The following is a 20,590-nucleotide window of genomic DNA, read 5'->3' as shown; positions in this document are numbered from 1 at the left end:
TGAGACCAATTCAAGATAGATATTTTATAAACAAGGACAAAAATTATCAGATACATTTTGAATTAAAATGTAATTTACTTATTATAATAATGGGGACAACATTCATTTCACACTGACTTGTTTTCTCAGACCCCATATCAAATCTTCACCTTTTTCATTCAAGTGTGTGTGTGTGTAATTTCTAGATATACTGGGCTACCTGTTCTATGGTCTCAGTGTACAGCACATGTTGTACAACTAACATATTTGATCAGTTTAATGGTTTGATTTACTTTTCTCGTCTTTTTCTCAGGACCTCCTCTCTCCTTACAGTATCTCAATTGAATGTCTCCCTGTATTTTCCTTGTTCTTTCTGCACTTGCCATCCCTCTACTGAAATCTTTCTCAAACTGAAAAAAGAAAATGAAAGTTGACAAACATGGATTTAGTTTGAGAAATGGGATAGTAGGGAAGTAGGGATACAAGTAGGTATACCTTGGAAAAAGTGTTTATAATACAGTGACAAAAAAGTGTTAAAAGGTGTAAAATATGTATGAAATAGCATTATATATCTAGTTAAATGCAGTTCATATCAGTGTGACACATGAATCATATGGTGTGATGAGAAATCCCTGTCACACCATATGACGTTTCATGAACATAGCACACCATTGTGCTTTGGGGCTATTATGCTTGCATGCTAACAACATACTCATTGGCAGATGGCAATATAGATTTAAATTGAGTATTGACTAAAATCTTATTTTGGGCATTTTTGCATCACAAAACCAAAACAGTGTGAAAGGTCTAAAATTGGAAGTGCTCAAATATACCTTATAATTGAGAAAACTAAGAGGGGTAACTCACCTTCTAACCTTCCAATGTCCTTTAGAGATGTTGCCCTACTTCCTGAAAAGATGAAGGACCCTTCAACACCAAATGTTTCCTAACAATTGCCGGTTGAAAAATATGAATATGGCGTCACACCATATGATATCCAATTTTGGGACAAAATCTTTTTGTTTAGGGAGCATTCAAAATATTATGCCTGGACTTTTAGAATATCACACTCACAAGTAAACATTTGAGTTGTCAATATGTAGTTAAATAAATAACAAATGCATTAATTATCATTTTATTCAAAATCAAACTTTGTAAAATGTTTGTGGGACAGTCACACCATATGAGCTTTTATTAATTTGGCTGTAATTTTTGAATAACTGGAACAATATTCACATAAATGCTCTGTGCATTCATATAAAACGTTCCGTGCAATATAACAAAATGTTCAAATATATTTTTTCATTATTTACTTATCTTTGACACTAAGGACTCCAAAAAGGCCATGTCACGTCAACCACCCAAATAGGAATACATTGTCTGTTTTATTTTCTAAGTCTTGGGAACTCCACCCAAATTAAGCAATATGTTATTTCCATTGTTGAGTGAAGGTTTGTCGACATGATTTGGGAGAGTTGTTCATGTTCACTAATATTTTTCGACTGTCTTAGACCATAGAAATAACATGCATACATTATTAAATTGGGTGGTGTTCTCGGTACGGTTTCTTGCCATATGCGGACTATGCAGTTGCATAGGGCTCCCGAAGCCACCAGGGGGCCCCCTAAAATGCCATATTTAAAAATGTAATTGAATTATAATTTTTTTGTTCATTCAATACACTTTATATATATGTAGGGATATATATAACAAATAGGGCTTTAAGGGCAAATAGGGCTTTAATTCTATATACACACCCGAGCCGCTAGAGGTCGGCAAAGTGGCGCGTTGCGCCGGTGGGCAAATCGTCCTCAAGAGGGCCCACATGTGGGCCGTTCAGTGTTAACCTCTTAAGCCCGGAGCCAATTTTCAAGAAATTTGCCTAAAGTACATACCTAAGTAAATGGAATATTGCTCCACTTCTACAAGGTCTATTTGCATATTCCTGGTATCTAGGGACATCTATGGACCTCAGTGAATGTATTCCCAGTGTCAGAAATATTGTCTCTATTACTAGGCTTGCTTAAATTGTGATGAAACAAAGGAGAATATGAATTATGATTTTTCTTTGCATCTTTGACAGTGAATAACACCATGCTAATAATGACCAGACATGAAGAACTGCCACTGATCTCGTTCAGTACCTTCTTGAGATCATGCAAAAGATCGAAGGAAATGAATAAAGCGAAGATGATTAAACAGAATGTTCTGTAGATACAGTACTGAATTCTCCCATCCGGACCAATGCAATATTATTATAGAATATAGAATAGCAGGCTTATAAATTACTTTATTATAGCCAATTCGCACATTTATATATACAGTACATAATATTATCTTTCAAATCGCCGAGTTCAATTTGGATTTAGTATCACCAGGCGTGCATAAGAACAGATAATGAAATCTACTGTAATCTACTGTACTTTTTTATTTTGATCAGGGTGCAACCGTTTTGAAACTAATTTCAAATCTAATTGTTGCTGCATGCTAAAAATAGGGAAGAGAAACTAACTGCGCTTCAATATTTGTCAATAACGTTACGTTTTGTGGTTTATTATCCCGAATAATAAGAGTTATTAAAAAAATGCATACAGAATTATGAAGCTTGAAACCCCATAGAGGCTTTCAGGAAGTGTAGTTCTGAAAAATTCCAACGCTGATCCAGAGATAGTGCTGTCCTACATCATGTAGGGATGTAACAAATCATCAGCTTAAAACATTTAACCGATAGGCTACTGCTTATGACCGCAAGTGGGCGTTTCTTTACAATAAAAATAATTACATAAGTAACTTACTGACAAAAATGTAGTTGCATTTTCAAACTTTATTTAACTTGAACTTTATCTTAAATGGTTCCATTTAAATGTCAATATTGTAAGTCAGAAATTTAAGGAAAATGTAGTATCTGTCTCATGTATGTGCATTTGGGAGATGTTATAATGCAGATTCGGTAAATCCTGTACGTTTTCAGGAGTTTCATGATGTAGGGCAGCGGTTCTCAAACTACGGGTCGCGACCCAAAGTGGGATCTTGGGTAGGTGACAGTGGGGCTTCCAACAAAGTTCTGTGAATCTGTTACAGTATCTCCGTCTCCTCTGTCACTGTAAGTGAAAGTGAAGGCTCAGATGTTGCGCCATTTGACACCAGTTTGTTTCTTGTGAGCAGCTGTCCTCCCCTACAATCCGTTGCTAGAGCTACTCATGTTCCAGTTGTGTGTCATTCTTTTTAACCATGGCCTCGAGGTCTTTAAAAGGAAAAAAAGAAAAGAGAATGTTAACAGTTGCTTGCCATCAATATTGGCAGCCAGTCACAGACAGCTGGCTCTTTGCTCTTATTCAACACATTTCACAGAGGACCAGTTTCACTATCAGTAAGTAGATTAAAAGCTAATTTAAATGGAATTCTCTTAATTCTTTTTTATTTATTATAAACCCCTTTAACCCCTGACCCACAAGAGGTATCTTGCCTGGCCGATATATATACATAAATACAAATCTGTTCTTAACTGGCTTGTCTCGTTAATTAAAAGGTAAAATAAACAATACTGCTATTAATAATATTCTCATGGTGTGTAATGCCTTCCCTACTGCAGCAAATTCAGGGAGCAGCCGGGAATCGAATGCATTCGGTGCTTTTTTTCTCTTCCTGTTTTCGCTTGTGACTTTTCACCTATATCCCTGATTCGCAGATCCCCACGTGGGGTATCATTGGAAAACCACAATCATTGGCTACAACCCTGTCCAATAATTTTTGCCAAATGATTGATGGAGCTAGAGCCCCGGGAGTCGGGGGTGGTAATCTGACTCTGCCGTGTACTTTGGCGCACGCCTCACATTTCGGCATGTAACTCGAGAACCGCTGAACGGATTTTGTCGCCTTAAACGCCAATCGACAGGCAACAAATAGGGCTTTAATTCTATATACACACCCGCTAGAGGTCGGCAAAGTGGCGCGTTGCGCCGGTGGGCAAATCGTCCTCAAGAGGGCCCACATGTGGGCCGTTCCGTGTTAACCTCTTAAGCCCGGAGCCAATTTTCAAGAAATTTGCCTAAAGTACATACCTAAGTAAATGGAATATTGCTCCACTTCTACAAGGTCTATTTGCATATTCTTGGTATCTAGGGACATCTATGGACCTCAGTGAATGTATTCCCAGTGTCAGAAATATTGTCTCTATTACTAGGCTTACTTAAATTGTGATGAAACAAAGGAGAATATGAATTATGATTTTTCTTTGCATCTTTGACAGTGAATAACACCATGCTAATAATGACCAGACATGAAGAACTGCCATCTCGTTCAGTACCTTCTTGAGATCATGTGTAAAAAAATCGAAGGAAATGAATAAAGCGAAGATGATTAAACAGAATGTTCTGTAGATACAGTACTGAATTCTCCCATCCGGACCAATGCAATATTATTATAGAATATAGAATAGCAGGCTTATAAATTACTTTATTATAGCCAATTCGCACATTTATATATACAGTACATAATATTATCTTTCAAATCGCTGAGTTCAATTTGGATTTAGTATCACCAGGCGTGCATAAGAACAGATAATGAAATCTACTGTAATCTACTGTACTTTTTTATTTTGATCAGGGTGCAACCGTTTTGAAACTAATTTCAAATCTAATTGTTGCTGCATGCTAAAAATAGGGAAGAGAAACTAACTGCGCTTCAATATTTGTCAATAACGTTACGTTTTGTGGTTTATTATCCCGAATAATAAGAGTTATTAAAAAAATTCATACAGAATTATGAAGCTTGAAACCCCATAGAGGCTTTCAGGGAGTGTAGTTCTGAAAAATTCCAACGCTGATCCAGAGATAGTGCTGTCCTCTACAAAATGGCCACAAAAAACTACAATTCCCATGGTTAAAAATTTCCAAAATGGTCGCCTCTCACGAAATAAACAGACCAAATCGAAAAGTTAAATCTATCTAATAACACTTTAACCTATTCCTAAACTAACATATTGATGATAATATACATTATAAATGCTGTTGTGACATGGTTATGATGTTTATACTTGAATATGTTTGAAAAAACATATACTTTTGTCAAACAGTCTGGAGAGATTGATTTATGACATGATGTCATTTGCGGTCCACCGACCGACCGCACGGCCGGAAGAGGAGGCTAACCAAGAGCTACAGTAGCAAGTCTAAGCATCGGTGGTTGTTACCATAGATATATACACTAGATGGCTCAAGGCGGAGTCTCCCACGTAGTTCACCGGCGGCCATCTTGCTTGAGTGGACCACTGCTTTAATGTGATGATCTGCACAAACAAAAATACTCTTAACTCGCTGAAATTTTGACGGATTTACAAATGGTTTGGTTTATTACAAATGTTATTAACGTGGCTTGGAAATGTTTCTTTTAAATAAAAATAATTTTTTTATATCAAAGTCCATTCTAAGTATGCAGTATGCTAACTACATCTCTGACGTTTTTAACAAACCAAACGGTTGAAAATTGAGCAAGCTATGGTTATTTCAATAGTACGCACCATATTCATGCATGTTATGAGTGGGCGTGCTCCACCCACGCAAGATGGCCGCCATGTGGCAACGTCGGTCTCCGTTGGCCAGCAGCGCGGGTGAGTCATCTAGTGATATATATCTATGGTTGTTGTTACACTACGCCCCTCCTTCTGGAAGCAATTCCCTGCGCTTCAGCCTATCAGCTCCCTCACGCCACCCGTGCTTCCTCTTCAAAACGTTGTTTATTTGTATGGCAATACAAAATGAGCAGTAGGTCAAACTGTACACATATATGCTAGACATATTGCACATTATTTACCTATAAGTAGTCAAAATATCTATTGAACGTAGACTACAGCGAATACACCACAACAAATAAATATATATATAATTAGTTCTGACATATAGCCAATTGGACAGTTATATTTCGTATTGCATCGCGTCCCGCTCTGAGCCTTACGAGATACTCCTATCTCCTGTGATACCTAATGTATCTCCCACGAACAAAAACACATGCACCCCACCTGTATGGGGCCCCGCCCCTTATGGTGGCACCGCCCATATAACCATGACCCTGGTCATGAAACACCCTTCCTCTATTTTCGTCCCAGCGTATTGGATGCGTGCACCATACGAGCTAGCGGAATGAAAAGATTAAGGAAGATTAATGATGTTGGAAGCTTACCGGAGGTTGCTGGCCCCTGGCATCTTCGACGCATGTTTTCGGCGACACGACGGGCCTGTGATGTTCCTCGTTTGATGACTGCACATCGAGGTTCAGCTGTACAAGGCTGGCTGTCGGGCCAGCTTGTACTCAGGTAGGCCCTGTGTCTTCAGGCATGGGTATTAGTGTTAGTAATGCTGGTTTGTGTTGTTAACACAACCTTGTTGTGTGTTGGCGCCAGGGGCAAGATGGTTTGGTGAACGTTCTCTGCAGGGAACGGTTTCCAAGCTGTCTTGGGCGTGCTGCTAAAACATCTAAAGCTATGCTAACATGCTATCGCTACTGCCGCATGCTATCACTACTGCTAATTGCTATGCTGTTTTAATGTCTCCGCCGTGAGATGTTGTCACTCTCCCGCCTCTTGCCCGGTTCATCAATGAAGGTCAGTCGGTAGCTGTTGTGGGGTTTTGAGTTCTATTTACCTTTTTCGGGTAAATGGGTTGACAACGGGGTAGGTCGTGGCTAGGTTCTAGCCAGGTATTACCTTGTGTTCCGGCGGGGTTTGTTGAACGGTGTTCCCATCTGGGTTGGCGTCGGGTAGTGGGGCTATGGGTCCAGCCGACATGGTAAACATGTTGAGTGTCTGTGCACAGGCAATTGTTGTCTTGGGTTCCACATTGCCTGGCGTTAGGCTGCAGTAGTATAAGGGCAGGGCCGCTTGGGAGAAATGTGAGGCCCTGTGCGTTTTTAGACGCGAGGCCCCCCATCTCCTGGGGCGGCCCTGTGTAGGGGGCTATTGTTTCATTTTGTCACTCTGCTATGAGAAGGTCTGTCTTGCTACAGCTTTCTCTCCTCTCAAACCATTCATACTGACGGTCAATCGGTATACTGGGGGAGTAGTGCGGGGGGAGGGCTTTGTTTACCTTTTTTTGGTAAATGGGCTAAACTAGGGCTGGTGTTCTGTTGTGAATATTTTGAATGAAGACGGGTCTGGTCCGTCTCCCCTTAAACTTTGTGTGTATGGGTTTGCTCATTCTACAGTTTTTGTGGTTTAGCTCTTCATTTAACCTTTTCATGGTCCACACCACAGTGGAGGGTGCTGTTTGCAATCACCACTGGTGCTCCATGTTAACGTCAGTCCTTTGTTTTTGATATATTGAAACAATGCCCCGCCCGGCCGACACCATGGGTCGGCCTGGCGAGTGGCTGGTGGGCTGTTAAGGCTTGTACCGCCACGGTATGGAATTGGCAACGATTAGAACTGTGTTCGAATTGGTGTTTTTTCTATTAAAGAAATGGTGTCTGGTGGAGGGGCCTTGAGGGCCGGCCGACGTCGACACATCGCGCAAGGTTGTTGACGTTATTAGCTTTGACCCAGCCGCAAGCTATAACCGCTCAGGGTTCCCCTCTCCGCAGGGGATTTTGGTCTTCTGCTGGAGCGCGGGCGGTATTGTCCTAGGCCCTACACCGCCTCACACCGCGCAGCCAGAAGAAGAGAGAGCACGGCCTCGTCAGCGGCGATGACGGGGCCCTCGACAGGCGGCCATGTTTCCCCCGCCAGTGGTGCCCTGGTTGGAGAATCGACAGGGTATCGCGAGGCCGACAGTCTTGGCGGCCGAGGGATCGGCCATTTTGGGTGATTTTGGTGTTGGTAAACCACTCCGTCGTCATTTTGCCGCGAGCAGCCCGCTCCCCGCTCAGTCCGCTTTCTGTTACCCTCAGAAGCGGGGCTCTGGGTGTGTTCCTTTGGCTGCGGGCCGCGAACCTTCTTGAAGCGTATGCGGCCCCATTCTTCGCTTCTCATGGAGACAGGGGCTGACACCCAGTTGATGGCTGAGCCTGGGTCTGTCCGTGAGAATGTTGTGCTGTCAAGCGGCTCCCACACCTTGAACTATGTTGGTTGAGCCTGGTGTTACGTCTGTCAACTTAAGTGTTGTCAGCAGGGGGGCTCGGAACCTTTTGAGGCACACAGTGCGGGCTTCCCCGGCCTCGCCTTCGCCAGGCCAGGTATCATGTTGGTGCTCCCACTCCTGGAATATTGGCAAGTGGTCGCAGCTCACATGGTTTGGGGTGGTAGTGATATCACTGCAGGGCTACGGTGTGTAGGAACCCATGGGGGCCTTACACCTTGCATGTCCGGCTGCAGAACAACTCCTTCAGCATGTTCTGAGGGGTGTTCAGTGGGGGAGCTTTTTTGATCGGAAGCCCCCCGTATCAGACAGGCCCTTTTCTGTCGGGGTTCCCCCTTGGGTGCGATTGCCTCGTGGGTGGTGTCAGGGTCAGGTGTTCCGACACGGAACGCGCTCCTCGCACGATTCCAGGGTTGTCTTCGCACAGCGGGGGGGACCGGGCCAACTATCTACAGTTCCTGGCGGACCTGCGCCACGTGACGGCGGGTGCGTTGGGAGTGTCGTCACATATGACTACGGCAGTACCATATGTCGAGGTAGATGGAGAGAATGGTGAGGCGGGGACTTGTGTTTACACAACCCCACCCGTTTTCAGGTTTGGTACAGACCCTGTTGTCGGGGTCTCCAGCAGGGACAGCTCTGGTCGACGAGATCCAATCTCTGTGGACGAAGCAAGCCATCGTCGTGGCATTCTCCTCCCGGTGTTCTCTGCCCGAGAAGTCGGGAGGGAGGGGTGTAAGACCCAGGCTGGACCTGTCCCATGGGAAGGTTCAGCATTTTTTGGATCGTCTCCTACCTGTTGAACACTGTCAGGTGGGGGTCTGGTTCTCCTCCATAGACCTGTAGGATGCGTATGCGCATCCCCGATCTTCCATCCTAGGGCTTACCTACGCTTCCTTTGCAGGGTTAGCGTATGAGTACCAGAGGCTGCCGTTCGGTTTTCTCTGGCTCCCCGCATCTTCACCAAGTGCGTGGAGGCCGCACTGGGGCCTCTGCGTCATCCGGGGTTACGGAGTGTTCTGCCCTGATGACGTTCTGGTCCTTCGCGGTCAAGGTGGATCGTCAGGTCTCGTACCAGGCAGGTCTCTACCAGCCTGGGGTTGCTGTAGACTGGATGTAGAGTATTCCTCTTCCCAGTCAACGGTTGGAGGGCTATGGGCATCCATCTCAGAGCGTGTTGTCAACACGCTCGGGAGGTTCCGTCCTAGGACGGTTACGGCGCTGTCTCACGTCGCGTTTTCACCGACGCCTCCCTCGCTGGTGATGCGTCGGGCCAACGCAGTAGGGGGCAGCTGGCAAACCATGCTGCCCGGTCTGCGCTACGTTCAATGTGTTGGTGTTGAAAGCGGTCCTTCTGGTCCACAAATGGTGTTGATCAGGACGGACGATACGACGTCAGTGTCGTGTATCGACAGACAGGGAGGAGTGCGCTCCCCCTGTCTGCACCAGGCTATGGGCGGCTGGCTATGGGCGTCCTCCATCTGCGCGGCCTAAGGGCTCCCCACATCCCCGGGGAGAATGTGGGTGCAGGTGTACTGTCGCGGGGCGGCCCTCATCCTGACGGGTGAGGATTGCGTCTGGACATGGCCAGGCAGGTCTGGGACCGATGCCGTGCCGCCAGGGATTCTTCCCCATACATCTGTTAGGTCAGTTGTTGGGACGGGTACGTTGAGGGGCGCAGGTTCTTGATCCTGATGGTGTTACCATCTGGAATGCGCATGCTCCCTCCACTGTCGCGCTTACGCGGGCAGATGACGTATGTTCCAAGTGTGGTGTAAGGCGGGGGGCCAGGACTCAGTCTCCTGCCCCCTGGTTGCTGTCCTTAGTTACCTCCAGTCTCTCCTTGATAGACTGTCGGCTTCGACGGTGAGGGTATATGCAGCAGCTATATCCTCCTATCATGAGGGGTTTGAGGGGATGTCTTGTTCAGCCACCCTCTTGTGAAGCGTTTCCTGCTTGGCGCTCGACGCGTTAAGCCGGTGCAACGCTCCTTGGCTCCGACTTGGGATCTTCAATTGGTCCTCGGTCGGTTGTCCTTGGCCCCGTTTGAGCCGCTCGAGCGGGCGCCGTTGGGACAGCTGTCCTTCAGGACCGCGTTCCTTCTGGCTGTCACTTCCGCTAAACGCGTAGGTGAGCTCTGTGCTCTCTCGGTACATCCAGAGTGCCTGTCTTTTCGGACCGATTGCGGTGTCACTCTGCGACCTAATCCTGCTTTCGTGCCTAAGAATATCCGGAGTTCCTTCCGCTCCCGGGATATTGTGGTTCAGGTGTTTCGTCCTCCTCCTCACACTGGTGAGTTAGATGCGGGCCTTCACCTGTCATGTCCAGTCCGTGCTTGGGGATTTACCTCAGCCGTACTCAGGATTTCAGGGTTACCGACCAGCTTTTTGTCTGTTACGGTGGGGCTCGTGCTGGTAAGGCACTGTCGGAGCAGCGCCTGTCCCATTGGTTGTGCGAGGGTGTTACCCTCTGCTACACGCTGGCTGGGCAGGATCCCCCTGGGGGCGTCAGGGCGCACTCCACTCGTGGGGTGGCTGCCTCTGCCGCTCTCCTGGGTGGGGCCTCGGTGGAGGCCATCTGTGCTGCAGCTTCATGGTCCTCCCCGGGCTCCTTTGTAAGGTTTAGGTATCACAGGAGATAGGAGTATCTCGTAAGGCTCAGAGCGGGACGCTTAGCCAATACTAATATAACTAGGTTATCTACATAACCTATCGATATTGATTGTATCCTCAAGACAATGATTGTACAGAAGACAGAAATAAAACATTTAAAAAAAAATTGAAGGTAAACATCGGGTTACACCTCACCACATATGTAGACAAAGGAACCCAGCCAGATAATTCTAGGTTAAAAGTGAGTATTGCTTATGGGGTGTTAATTGAACCCTGTTCCCTAACATAGGTAAAGAAACAACCCCATGTTTTATCAAATCTAGCTGTCGAACCCCTTATAACACACCTTATTTTCTCCATATTTCTTTTTATTTTTTGATCTTTTTCCCCCTCCTTTTTCCCCCGATTTTCTCCCATCCCAATGTTAGTCGTTATGCCAATTCCCAATCCCCTTCCTGGTCGCTGCGCACTTACCCCCCACAGTCGGTCTGGGAGAGTGGAAGCTATCACGTGCTTCCTCCGACACACGTCTAGCCAATCAACCGCTTCTTTTCACCTGGCAGTGCGGACTCTCACTGAGAGGGTGTAACGTGTGGAAGGATCACACTACCCCCCTTAGATCCTATCCGCGCTGAGCAGGCGCTCCGACCTAACTGTAGGAGTCGCTGTTTACAACGACCCGGACCCACCCCGCCAGCTTTCCCACCCTCTAATACAGCCAATTGTATTAGTGTGAACGGCCAGCCAAACTGGTGACAACGCCGGAGCTGTGAGCTGGATTCGAACAGGCGAATCTAGCGTCTCCGGTGTTGGTGACGAACGCAATCTCCGCTACGCCACCTGACCGCCCCTTATTTTCTCCATCTTAAGAAAGTGCAAAATATCCCTGAGCCACATAGAGTGAGATGGAGGAGTAGGTGACTTCCATCGCAGTAAAATGAGACGTCTAGCCAGGAGAGTAACAAAGGCCACCAGGTCAGGTTTATATCGTGGCAGAGACAAGGTAGTAGGGGGAACACCAAAACAAGCAGTTACGGCAGGGTACACGCGCTTCCGAGGGCCTCATGGTCCACCGTCCCACTTCTGCCACCAAAGTAGCTACCACACTACCATTACGGCTCAATGCCATATACACAGCTCATTGGCCACGGTCGTCATTTAATGAGTATCACCTTTCTGTAATGATGATGTAATAGAATATTATGGATACTCACACGTCAGCACAGTCTTGTTGACCATAGTGTAACCTTGCTCAGGGTTCTTGCTCAGGTCTATGTAGTAGCAGTACTTCAGTTCCAGTGGGTACTGGGTGTGCGACAGGCCCTGAATCAGGGGAATAATCCGATTGGACATGGGTCCCTCTGACAGAGTTTGGTGCATCGTGTACCTGCACCATTCGTCCTGCAGGAAGCTCGGTGTGATGAGCAGAGCCCTACAGTGGCTGTTCTGAACAGCCTGGCACAGCTCTGTACAGATGGCTGCCCCCGGAGTGGTGTCCCGCTGCCACAGGAAGCAGCGGAGGCGGCAGGGAGGGGCCTCCAAGAAAGAGACCAGGCGTATGGCCTCTTCGATGTCAACGTCCACAGAGCTGTGACACACGCACACGTCGTATTGGAGGCTCCAGCGCACCTGTGAGCTCAGAGCAGATTGTGACTGGTGCGCTGGTTTAGTGGATGATGGAGATGGTGATGAAGGCGCTGTGCTTTGTTGTGGCGAGTCTCTGTGTGGCGAGGAAACTCTTGAATTCACCAAGAGCTTACGGAGCCAGCCTGAAATGAGAAAAGGATAAGCTACCCATATATTTGATTATATGTGAGATCGCTGGAGATTTGATTGATTGATTGATTTATTGAAAACTTTATTAACAGAGTGCAGAATGGGTACAATACAGTACAGCTCAATACACACAATTGTTAAGGGGATGCAGACCAGAGAAAGACTTTCGTCTTGTTTACATCAGGTTCCCCCATTTTCAATTCATCATAACATATATGACATACATGACATACAGATAGACAGTACTGTTGCATCTAGACATTTATGACATACCAGATCTACGAATATACAGTACTGTTTATGTGTACAAAAGGAGTCTAAAAAGGGAATATACATTTGAGGGGGAAGATACTGTACATTGGAGGAGGTTGGGTAGATGGGGTGGGAAACTGTACATTGGAGGTGGTTGGGTTGGTGGAGTGGGGGGGGCGGGTTGGGTAGGCGGGGTGGGGGAAACTCTACATTGGAGGGGGTTGGGTTTAGACATTTACAGGCGCCAGTTTCGAATTGCAGTCTTGCGTAGGTGCTCTTTGAGAGTGGTTTTGAAAGTGGGTAGTGATTCACATTCCTTTACAGCTGTGGGTAGGGCGTTCCACATTCTTCTTTTTCTTTCGGCTTTTCCCATCAGGGGTCGCCACAGCGGATCATCCGTTTCCATCTGTTTCTGTAATCTGTGTCGTCCTCCGTCACTCCCACTGCCTGCATGTCCTCCTTCACTGTGTCCATAAACCTCCTCTTGGGCCTTCCCCTCCTCCTCTTTCCTGGCAGCTCCATCTCCAGCATCCTCCTCCCGATATACCCCACCTCCCTCCTCCGCACATGTCCAAACCATCTCAGTCTTGCTTCTCTCACTTTCTGCCCGAACTGCTCAACATGGGCCGTTCCTCTGATGTAGACATTTTCGATTTTGTCCAACCTTGTTACTCCCAGAGAGAACCTTAACATCTTCATCTCTGCCACCTCCAGCTCCGCCACCTGCTTGTTGGTCAGCGCCACTGTTTCTAGACCATACAGCATAGCTGGTCTCACTACCGTGCTGTAGACCTTTCCCTTTACTCTTGCTGGTACCCTTCTATCGCAGATCACCCCCGTCATCCTTCTCCACCCGCACCACCCGGCCTGCACTCTCTTCTTCACCTCCCTACCACAGTCCCCATTACTTTGGACTGTTGACCCCAAGTACTTAAACTCGTCCACTTTTGGTACCTCTACTCCTTGCATCATCACCACCCCTCCGTCTTCCTTCCCGTTCACACACATATACTCGGTCTTGCTTCTGCTCACCCTCATCCGCCTTCTCTCCAGGGCATGCCTCCACTTCTCCAGGTTCTCTTCCACCTGCTCCCTACTCTCACTACAGATCGCGATGTCATCTGCGAACATCATGGTAGGGCGTTCCACATTGATGTGGCATAATTGCGAAACGTGTTTAGTCCCTTGTTTGAGCCGAATCTGGGTTTAACATGATTTGTGGAGCTCCCTCTGGTGTTGTGGTCATGGTATTCACTGACCTTTGGGAAGTATTTTGACATGTACATGGGTACCTTAGTGGTGTAGTGTATCTTGTAGACCAGGCCCATTGCAAGTTGCTGTACTCGTCTACTCTAAGCCATCATAGGTTGTCAAAGTGGGCAGGGGTGAGGTGGGTTCTAGGAGTAAGGTTAAGCAGTAGTCTGACCAGTTTGTTTTGTGATGTTTGTAATTTTGTTTTTTTGCGCCTTTGAGGTGCTTTGGTACCATGAGGTGCAAGCATAGTCGTAGTACCCTTGAATGAGTGCTCCTGCCAGAGTCTTCAGGGTATTCTTGTTTACCAGAGAGGAGATCCAGTACAGGAATCTAGTTCGTTGGTTGACTTTTTTGATTACATTGGATGCCATTTTGTCACAGGTAAGATTTGCCTCTAAGATGGAACCCAGGGCCCTCATTCATCAACGTGGCGTAGAAAATGTTCTATTTCCACACGTAAGCACAGAATTTAGAATCAGTGCACGCACAAAATAAACGGGATTTACCACACGTGCGTACGCAGGTTCTATGCACACCTGTCTTGATAAATATGACTTTGATCCTACGTTTGAGCTCGTGCACTGTTTTATGTATTTGCATACCAGAACCGCCCCGATTAACCATATACGGTAATGGAATACCCCCATGAAATGTGGAAAAATGGACTAAGCCGAGGGAAGCGTGTTATGAGACAGGCTGACAGACGTGTACACGTACGGTGATGTCGGATATGATATCTATTAACCATTGCTGCCTGGGCAGCGCAAACACTAATAAAGACTGTGCTGGAATATGACTGCCTTTTCCCGTGTTGTTTGATTAATACCCAGGGATTAAAGTTCTCCTCAATTTTATTCCAAATCGCGATGGATTTTCCGTCAATTTTCTACCTGCTGCATATGATTTCTAGAGGCATACTACAATCTATTTTGATGTCAGTATTGGGTAGCCTATATAAACAATAATACGAGAGCATATACAAGAACAATGAATCTCACTGCATGTATGATGTAGCCTGCCTTTCAATACATGAACTTGAATTCCATCATGTTTGTGTGCGGGACTCACAAGGCTGTTGTCACAATGGGTGGTACCGGTACAGTAATAACAGTCTACACAATATCACGATGGACCATGCCATAGCCTATGTTCTATTTGTTAAGTCGCAAATAAGACAACCGTTATCTTTCATTCATGTTTATTTCACGCTCCACAGCGTAGTGGCCACTGCCTTCCTCCAGTCCAAAACCAGTGACGCGCAACAACAGTGCCCATTCACCTTTATCCAGATTACCGTAATGGCCGCAGTAGAAGTGAACTTAACAATCTCACTCTCTTTTTTAAACAAATAATACAAGATCAGATCTCACTCTCTTTTTTTAAACAAATAATACAAGATCTCACTCTTTTTTTTTTAACAAATAATACACTGCAAGGATATTTCAAGAAAACAAAACAAAAATAAACTCAGTCATCATAACCAGTTATTCAGTAATCTAGCTTCCACTGTCCATTCTTCAGTGCTTTAAGCAGCACAAGGGAAGATGCTCCCTTTTTGGTCAGACAGTTTGCCAGCTGGTCCTTCGTAGTAGACCACAGAATCCGTTGGATCCTTTTGTCCTGGATAAGTTCTTTGATTCCACTTATTTCCAGTCTCAGTCGTTTCTCAGTCACTGACTTGGTGGACTTGATAGCCTCCACAAGGGAGAAGTTGTCTGTAACACACATCACAGGTAGGGTGCGCTGTTTGACCATACCTGTAGTAAGTTCAGAGTAGAGAGAGGACAAAAATATGGCATTATCAATACCATCAGCCAGGGCTAGTGTCTCTCCTGCCAGCGTGCTCTGAACCACTCTTCTGATCCTTTTTGATTTCCAGCAGATTGGAGAGAATCGTCCTTTCTCACCCATCAGAACGATGAGATGCCCTCCTTGTGTTCCCCCATCTGGGAGGTTTCCCATGGATGCGTCGCTGAAAACAACAAGCTTCAAACAGTCCTCCTTTCCTAAGTTGTGAAACTTCAGGGTGACATGTTCTGATTGCAGTTTTCGTACTACCTTATTTGCTTCATGCATAGTTTGCACAGTAGCATGTTTTAGATTGGTTGCAAGGACACATGTATCGAACATGATATCTGGCCTACTCTGTCTAGCCACCCACAAGAGTTGTCCTATTTTTGACCTTAGGTTGTCAGTCTCACACTCTGTGAGAAGAGCATCACGGTGCAACGCTCTTGATGGGTCTATGAGAATGGGCTGAAGGTTCTTTATGTAGATCTCCTGTTGCACAAGCACTTCTCCACCTACTGTGGAGAGTTCCATCCCCACATAGCGAAAGTTGTCTTGTTCCTCACGTCCCACCTGGAAAACAGTTTTGAGGTGGGGAATGGTCGTTGTGGCAAATGTGTGTGAGCCACCCCAGATGAAATCATCCACATGACAGGCAAGAACACCAGTCACAATACAGTTTTCATCAAGCCAGTAGAATACAGCAGGATCAACTTGTGACATAGTGGCCCCTGTTTTGATCATCGTTGCTTTTACTCTGTTGTACCAGTAGAGAGAGGCATCAGCAAGTCCATAGACACACTTCTTCAGCTTCCAGTGTCCCGTCACTTTTAGCCTCAGGAGGAGGGCGGATGTGTATATCCCGAGACAGCTCCATTCCTTGAAGAAAAGCTGACTTTATGTCCATAGAGTTCAATGTCCATTTTTTCTGACACAGAACTGATATGAGTAATCTAAGGGACTCTGATGAGCATGTAGGCGAGTCCTTCTGTAGATCTTGAGTGTTAAATTCTTCAAAACCCCTAGCCACTAGCCGTGCTTTAGGTATGATACCATCTGGGGTTTCTTTAAGCGTACACACCCATCTCGTTGACACCTGTCTTTGACCCACATTTTTCCTCCAGTTACTGATTTCATCTTGTTTAGCCTTATCAAATGGTACACCCTCTGTTACTAATACATCATTTTCCTGCATATCAGAGCATAGTTCTAGACCATCTAGTTCTACACCATCTAGTGGCTTAACCTGAAAATTGTCTACTTTAGTAAGATCAACTGACCCCATAGTACCAGTGATGTCAAAAGGTTCTAAGTACTGTAGGTTGTACCAGTTGCTGTTTTTTCCTGTAGCCTTTCCTGCTCGTCCCATCACTTTAGCTGTGTGAGAAACACCTGTTACATTATCCACAAAGCTGATTGTCTGACCGGCTTTTACCTTTATACCGGTTTTCACCTCTATGCCGGTCTGGTGATAATCGTCTTGATTGATCGCATTAGGGTTATCTATATCCTGGTTTGCTACACCTGCTGCGTCATTATTCATGTCACCATCAGTAACGGGCATGTCCTCACTGTTACTATTCATATCATTGTCAGTAACAGGCACATTATTATCACTAACAGATACATCGACATTGCCCACAGTATTACTTTCCCCAGGGTGCACTTTTCGCAGCCTAGATTGATGAACCCTGACATATGTCCCACCATGACGTACAAAAATCACCACCCCATCTTGCCCTATCACAACCCCAGGGCCTTTCCATTCAACACAGTCTGTCCTTTTGTAGAACACTTTGTCTCCCGTTTCATACTTCTCATCTGTTGGACGAAGCTGTTTTCGAAGAGCTCGTCTGATTCTCTCTGAGCATTCTGCCTCCGTAAAAGCTTTCCTTGCTGCATGTAATGCTGTTATGTGCTTTCCCACCCATGCGCTCATTGTAGTTCCCTCCAAAGCAGGTGGCTGGTCAACAAACACAGAGGGAAGGTTCGGGTTCTGTCCAAACACCAGCTGATGTGGACTGTAGCCATGCACATTCTGCATTGTGTTCTTTGCCATGAGTGCCCAATCAAGAGCCGTTTTCCAGTCAAGTCCTTTGTCAAGTTTTACCTTCAGTAGTATCTCTGTAAGGGATTGGTTGTGGCGTTCCTGCAAACCATTGCTCCATGGACTGTAGCCAGCAGTCGTCTTGATCTCGATGTTGAAGTTCTCCGCCATGTCTCTTATTTCCTCATTATTGAACTCTCCACCGTTGTCAGTGAAGAGACGCTCAGGTGGACCATGGACACTGATCCAGGAATGCACAAAATTGTTCACTATCACACTTGGCTTCTTTGAGGTCACGATGCTACCTGCACTAAAGCGAGTGAAGTGATCGATAATGTGTAGGTACCACACATTTGGTTCTAGCTCATGTAGATCAACTGCCACAGTCTCGTTGTACCTGGAGGCCATGGGCAGACCAACAGCAGGCTTGGGCTTAGCCTTGCTGTACTTGAGACATATCTCACATTTTCCTACTATTTCCCCTAGAATAGCAGTGCATTCATCATCCGTGTTTCCAGCATTTGTCAGCAGCTTCTTTAGCCTATCAACTGATGCATGTCCAAATTGCTTGTGAAGTTTAAGTAAAGCTTTGTGTTTTTCCACACTGGTCATATTATCTGTGATGGCCAGGACCACATTCTCATATGCTTCACTCGGGGACTCCTTATCCAGTATGTTCAGACAGTAGTGTCCAGATGAAGTCAACTCTAGAGCTACTGGTTTCTGAAACATTATAGCTGTATCGTTTTCCAGGTTCAACACAGCTCCTGCTCTCTTTAGCGAAGTTTTACTGAGCAGTAAAGGAATGTCAGATGAGACTACCTCTGTTTCAATATAACATTTTGTTTCTCCTATCTTGGCTGGTATCTTGACCTTTTTTGTAGAATGCACAACTCGCCCATCCCCAAACTTAAAAGGTTTGCTACTCTCTGTGCTAACCAACCTTTTGACTTGTTTCTCATTTAGTCCCCCAACATAGTTATCCAGCCATTTTTCACCACATACAGTCCGTGTACATGCCGTATCAATGACGGCCGTTCCCAGAGCCTCAACCATGAATATTGCTCCATCTGATTCCTTAGAAATAAGTGTTATATTACACTCATCTGGCTCTTCATTTTCTTCCGTCACTTTTACATATTCTTTCTTGTTTGGGCAATCTTTCACCCAGTGGAATGTGCTCTGACAAATCCCACACTTCGTTCGTCTTCCAAATTTATCAAGCGGATTAGTGCCTGCGAATGGTCCTCTAACTTGTCCACTTTGAGATCGCGGCTGCTCCCGCCTCTGCTGCTCTCGTCTCTGATCTGTGTAAAAAGCTGCATCTTGCTTCACAGTAATGCCTCCTGCCCTTTTCTCCGTTTTTTCTCCAAATATACGTTTCAGTCCTGACTTCATATCAACAAAGGTGTGCTTACCACAGGCAGTCAACGCCAGTTGTTTGTCTTTGATGTCGAGGCCCGCTGTATCCAGTAGTTTGAATGCCAAAACAGCGTCAGGTAGAACCATATCGAACTTCTTGATCCGGTTGTACTTCTGTTCAAAATCAACAATATAGTCCACCATAGAGACGCCGTCTCCTCGCGAAATCTGATCAAACTCCGAATAGGCTTCGTAAGCCCGGTCCTTCTCTTCTCTCAAAAACACACTGTCAAGTTCCCGAATCAAAGTTACCATTCCATCATCCTTATTCAGATCATCGACAGGTATTTCCAACGCAGTATCCCTCGCTCTACCCGTCAACGATAGAGCAACAGCCAACGCTTGTTTCTTCTTGGCTAAATCCGTCACCCGACTCCACATCTCCACTTCATTCTTCCACTTGTCAAAAGACGTCTTTTCGTCCAGTCCAGGCGGCTGCCTGTAGTTATTAACGTTAGAGGCCGCCATCCTCTGCTACCATGTTAAGTCGCAAATAAGACAACCGTTATCTTTCATTCATGTTTATTTCACGCTCCACAGCGTAGTGGCCACTGCCTTCCTCCAGTCCAAAACCAGTGACGCGCAACAACAGTGCCCATTCACCTTTATCCAGATTACCGTAATGGCCGCAGTAGAAGTGAACTTAACACTATTATGACATGATCTGTGACGACAAATGTTCTAGAATGTTTGATTAAGATATCATACTCTGACAGCATGCCTATGATCAACAAAAACGCGAACTTGAATCCCATCATCATATTTACATAGTCTGTCCACTATCTGGTGTCATTGCAATGCGTTTTTATTCTTTCTTATACAGTAAAAAGGGGGAAGAACACTATATCGTGGGTGTTCATATGACTTGTATTCTGCTTACAGCTTCGAAATTCCACTTGTTTCGTTTAACGTAAAGCCTTTTAAATATAATCAAAACGTTCCCGTGTTTCTGCGGTCTGTGCGCAAAATAATAACGAGTTGAGCTACGCGGAGCGCAGTCAGTCAGTACACCCCGTATATTCCGATAACGCTATATAAACCATGCTGCATTCATTCTGAGAGAAATATCTATTATTCCAAATGCTATTTATAGGGGTTTGACCATAATTACACTACTGTTGCTATTTTACAATGAACTATAATGAATTACGGTTCATACAGAACATGCCAGTGTTGAAACTAATGCACAGAAGCTCATTTCCTTGTTGTAATAATATATTCTACCACTGGGCGTCAGCTAAGTGTGCTCCGAGCTGTGCGTACACATAAGCACGAAGTCAAGTTCAAGTTGAAATTGATGAATCCCACTCTTTGCTTAGAAATGGTCGTACGCACAGGTTAAGCACATATCTGTGCGTAAGACACGTTGATGAATGAGGGCCCAGGTATGTAAT

General features: G+C 45.5%; 1 protein-coding gene across 1 annotated transcript; it reads right to left on the bottom strand.

Annotated features, from left to right (window-relative positions):
* Positions 1–2,892: 2,892 nt before the first annotated feature.
* Positions 2,893–19,664, bottom strand: tirap (toll-interleukin 1 receptor (TIR) domain containing adaptor protein; the record flags this gene model as incomplete). The annotated part of the gene is made up of 5 exons (XM_084308800.1): positions 2,893–3,223; positions 5,171–5,266; positions 11,872–12,426; positions 17,885–18,015; positions 19,168–19,664. The coding sequence occupies 5 exons, from the start codon at positions 19,662–19,664 to the stop codon at positions 3,174–3,176; spliced, it is 1,329 nt and encodes a 442-aa protein (XP_084164926.1). The 3' UTR covers positions 2,893–3,173.
* Between the last annotated feature and the right edge of the window lie 926 nt (positions 19,665–20,590).

Source organism: Notolepis coatsorum, assembly GCF_963971535.1.
Source record: "Notolepis coatsorum genome assembly, chromosome: 1".
NCBI classification, from domain to species: domain Eukaryota; kingdom Metazoa; phylum Chordata; class Actinopteri; order Aulopiformes; family Paralepididae; genus Notolepis; species Notolepis coatsorum.
The sequence above is the reverse complement of the archived record's forward strand: the minus strand, read 5'-3'. Positions and strand labels throughout refer to the sequence as shown.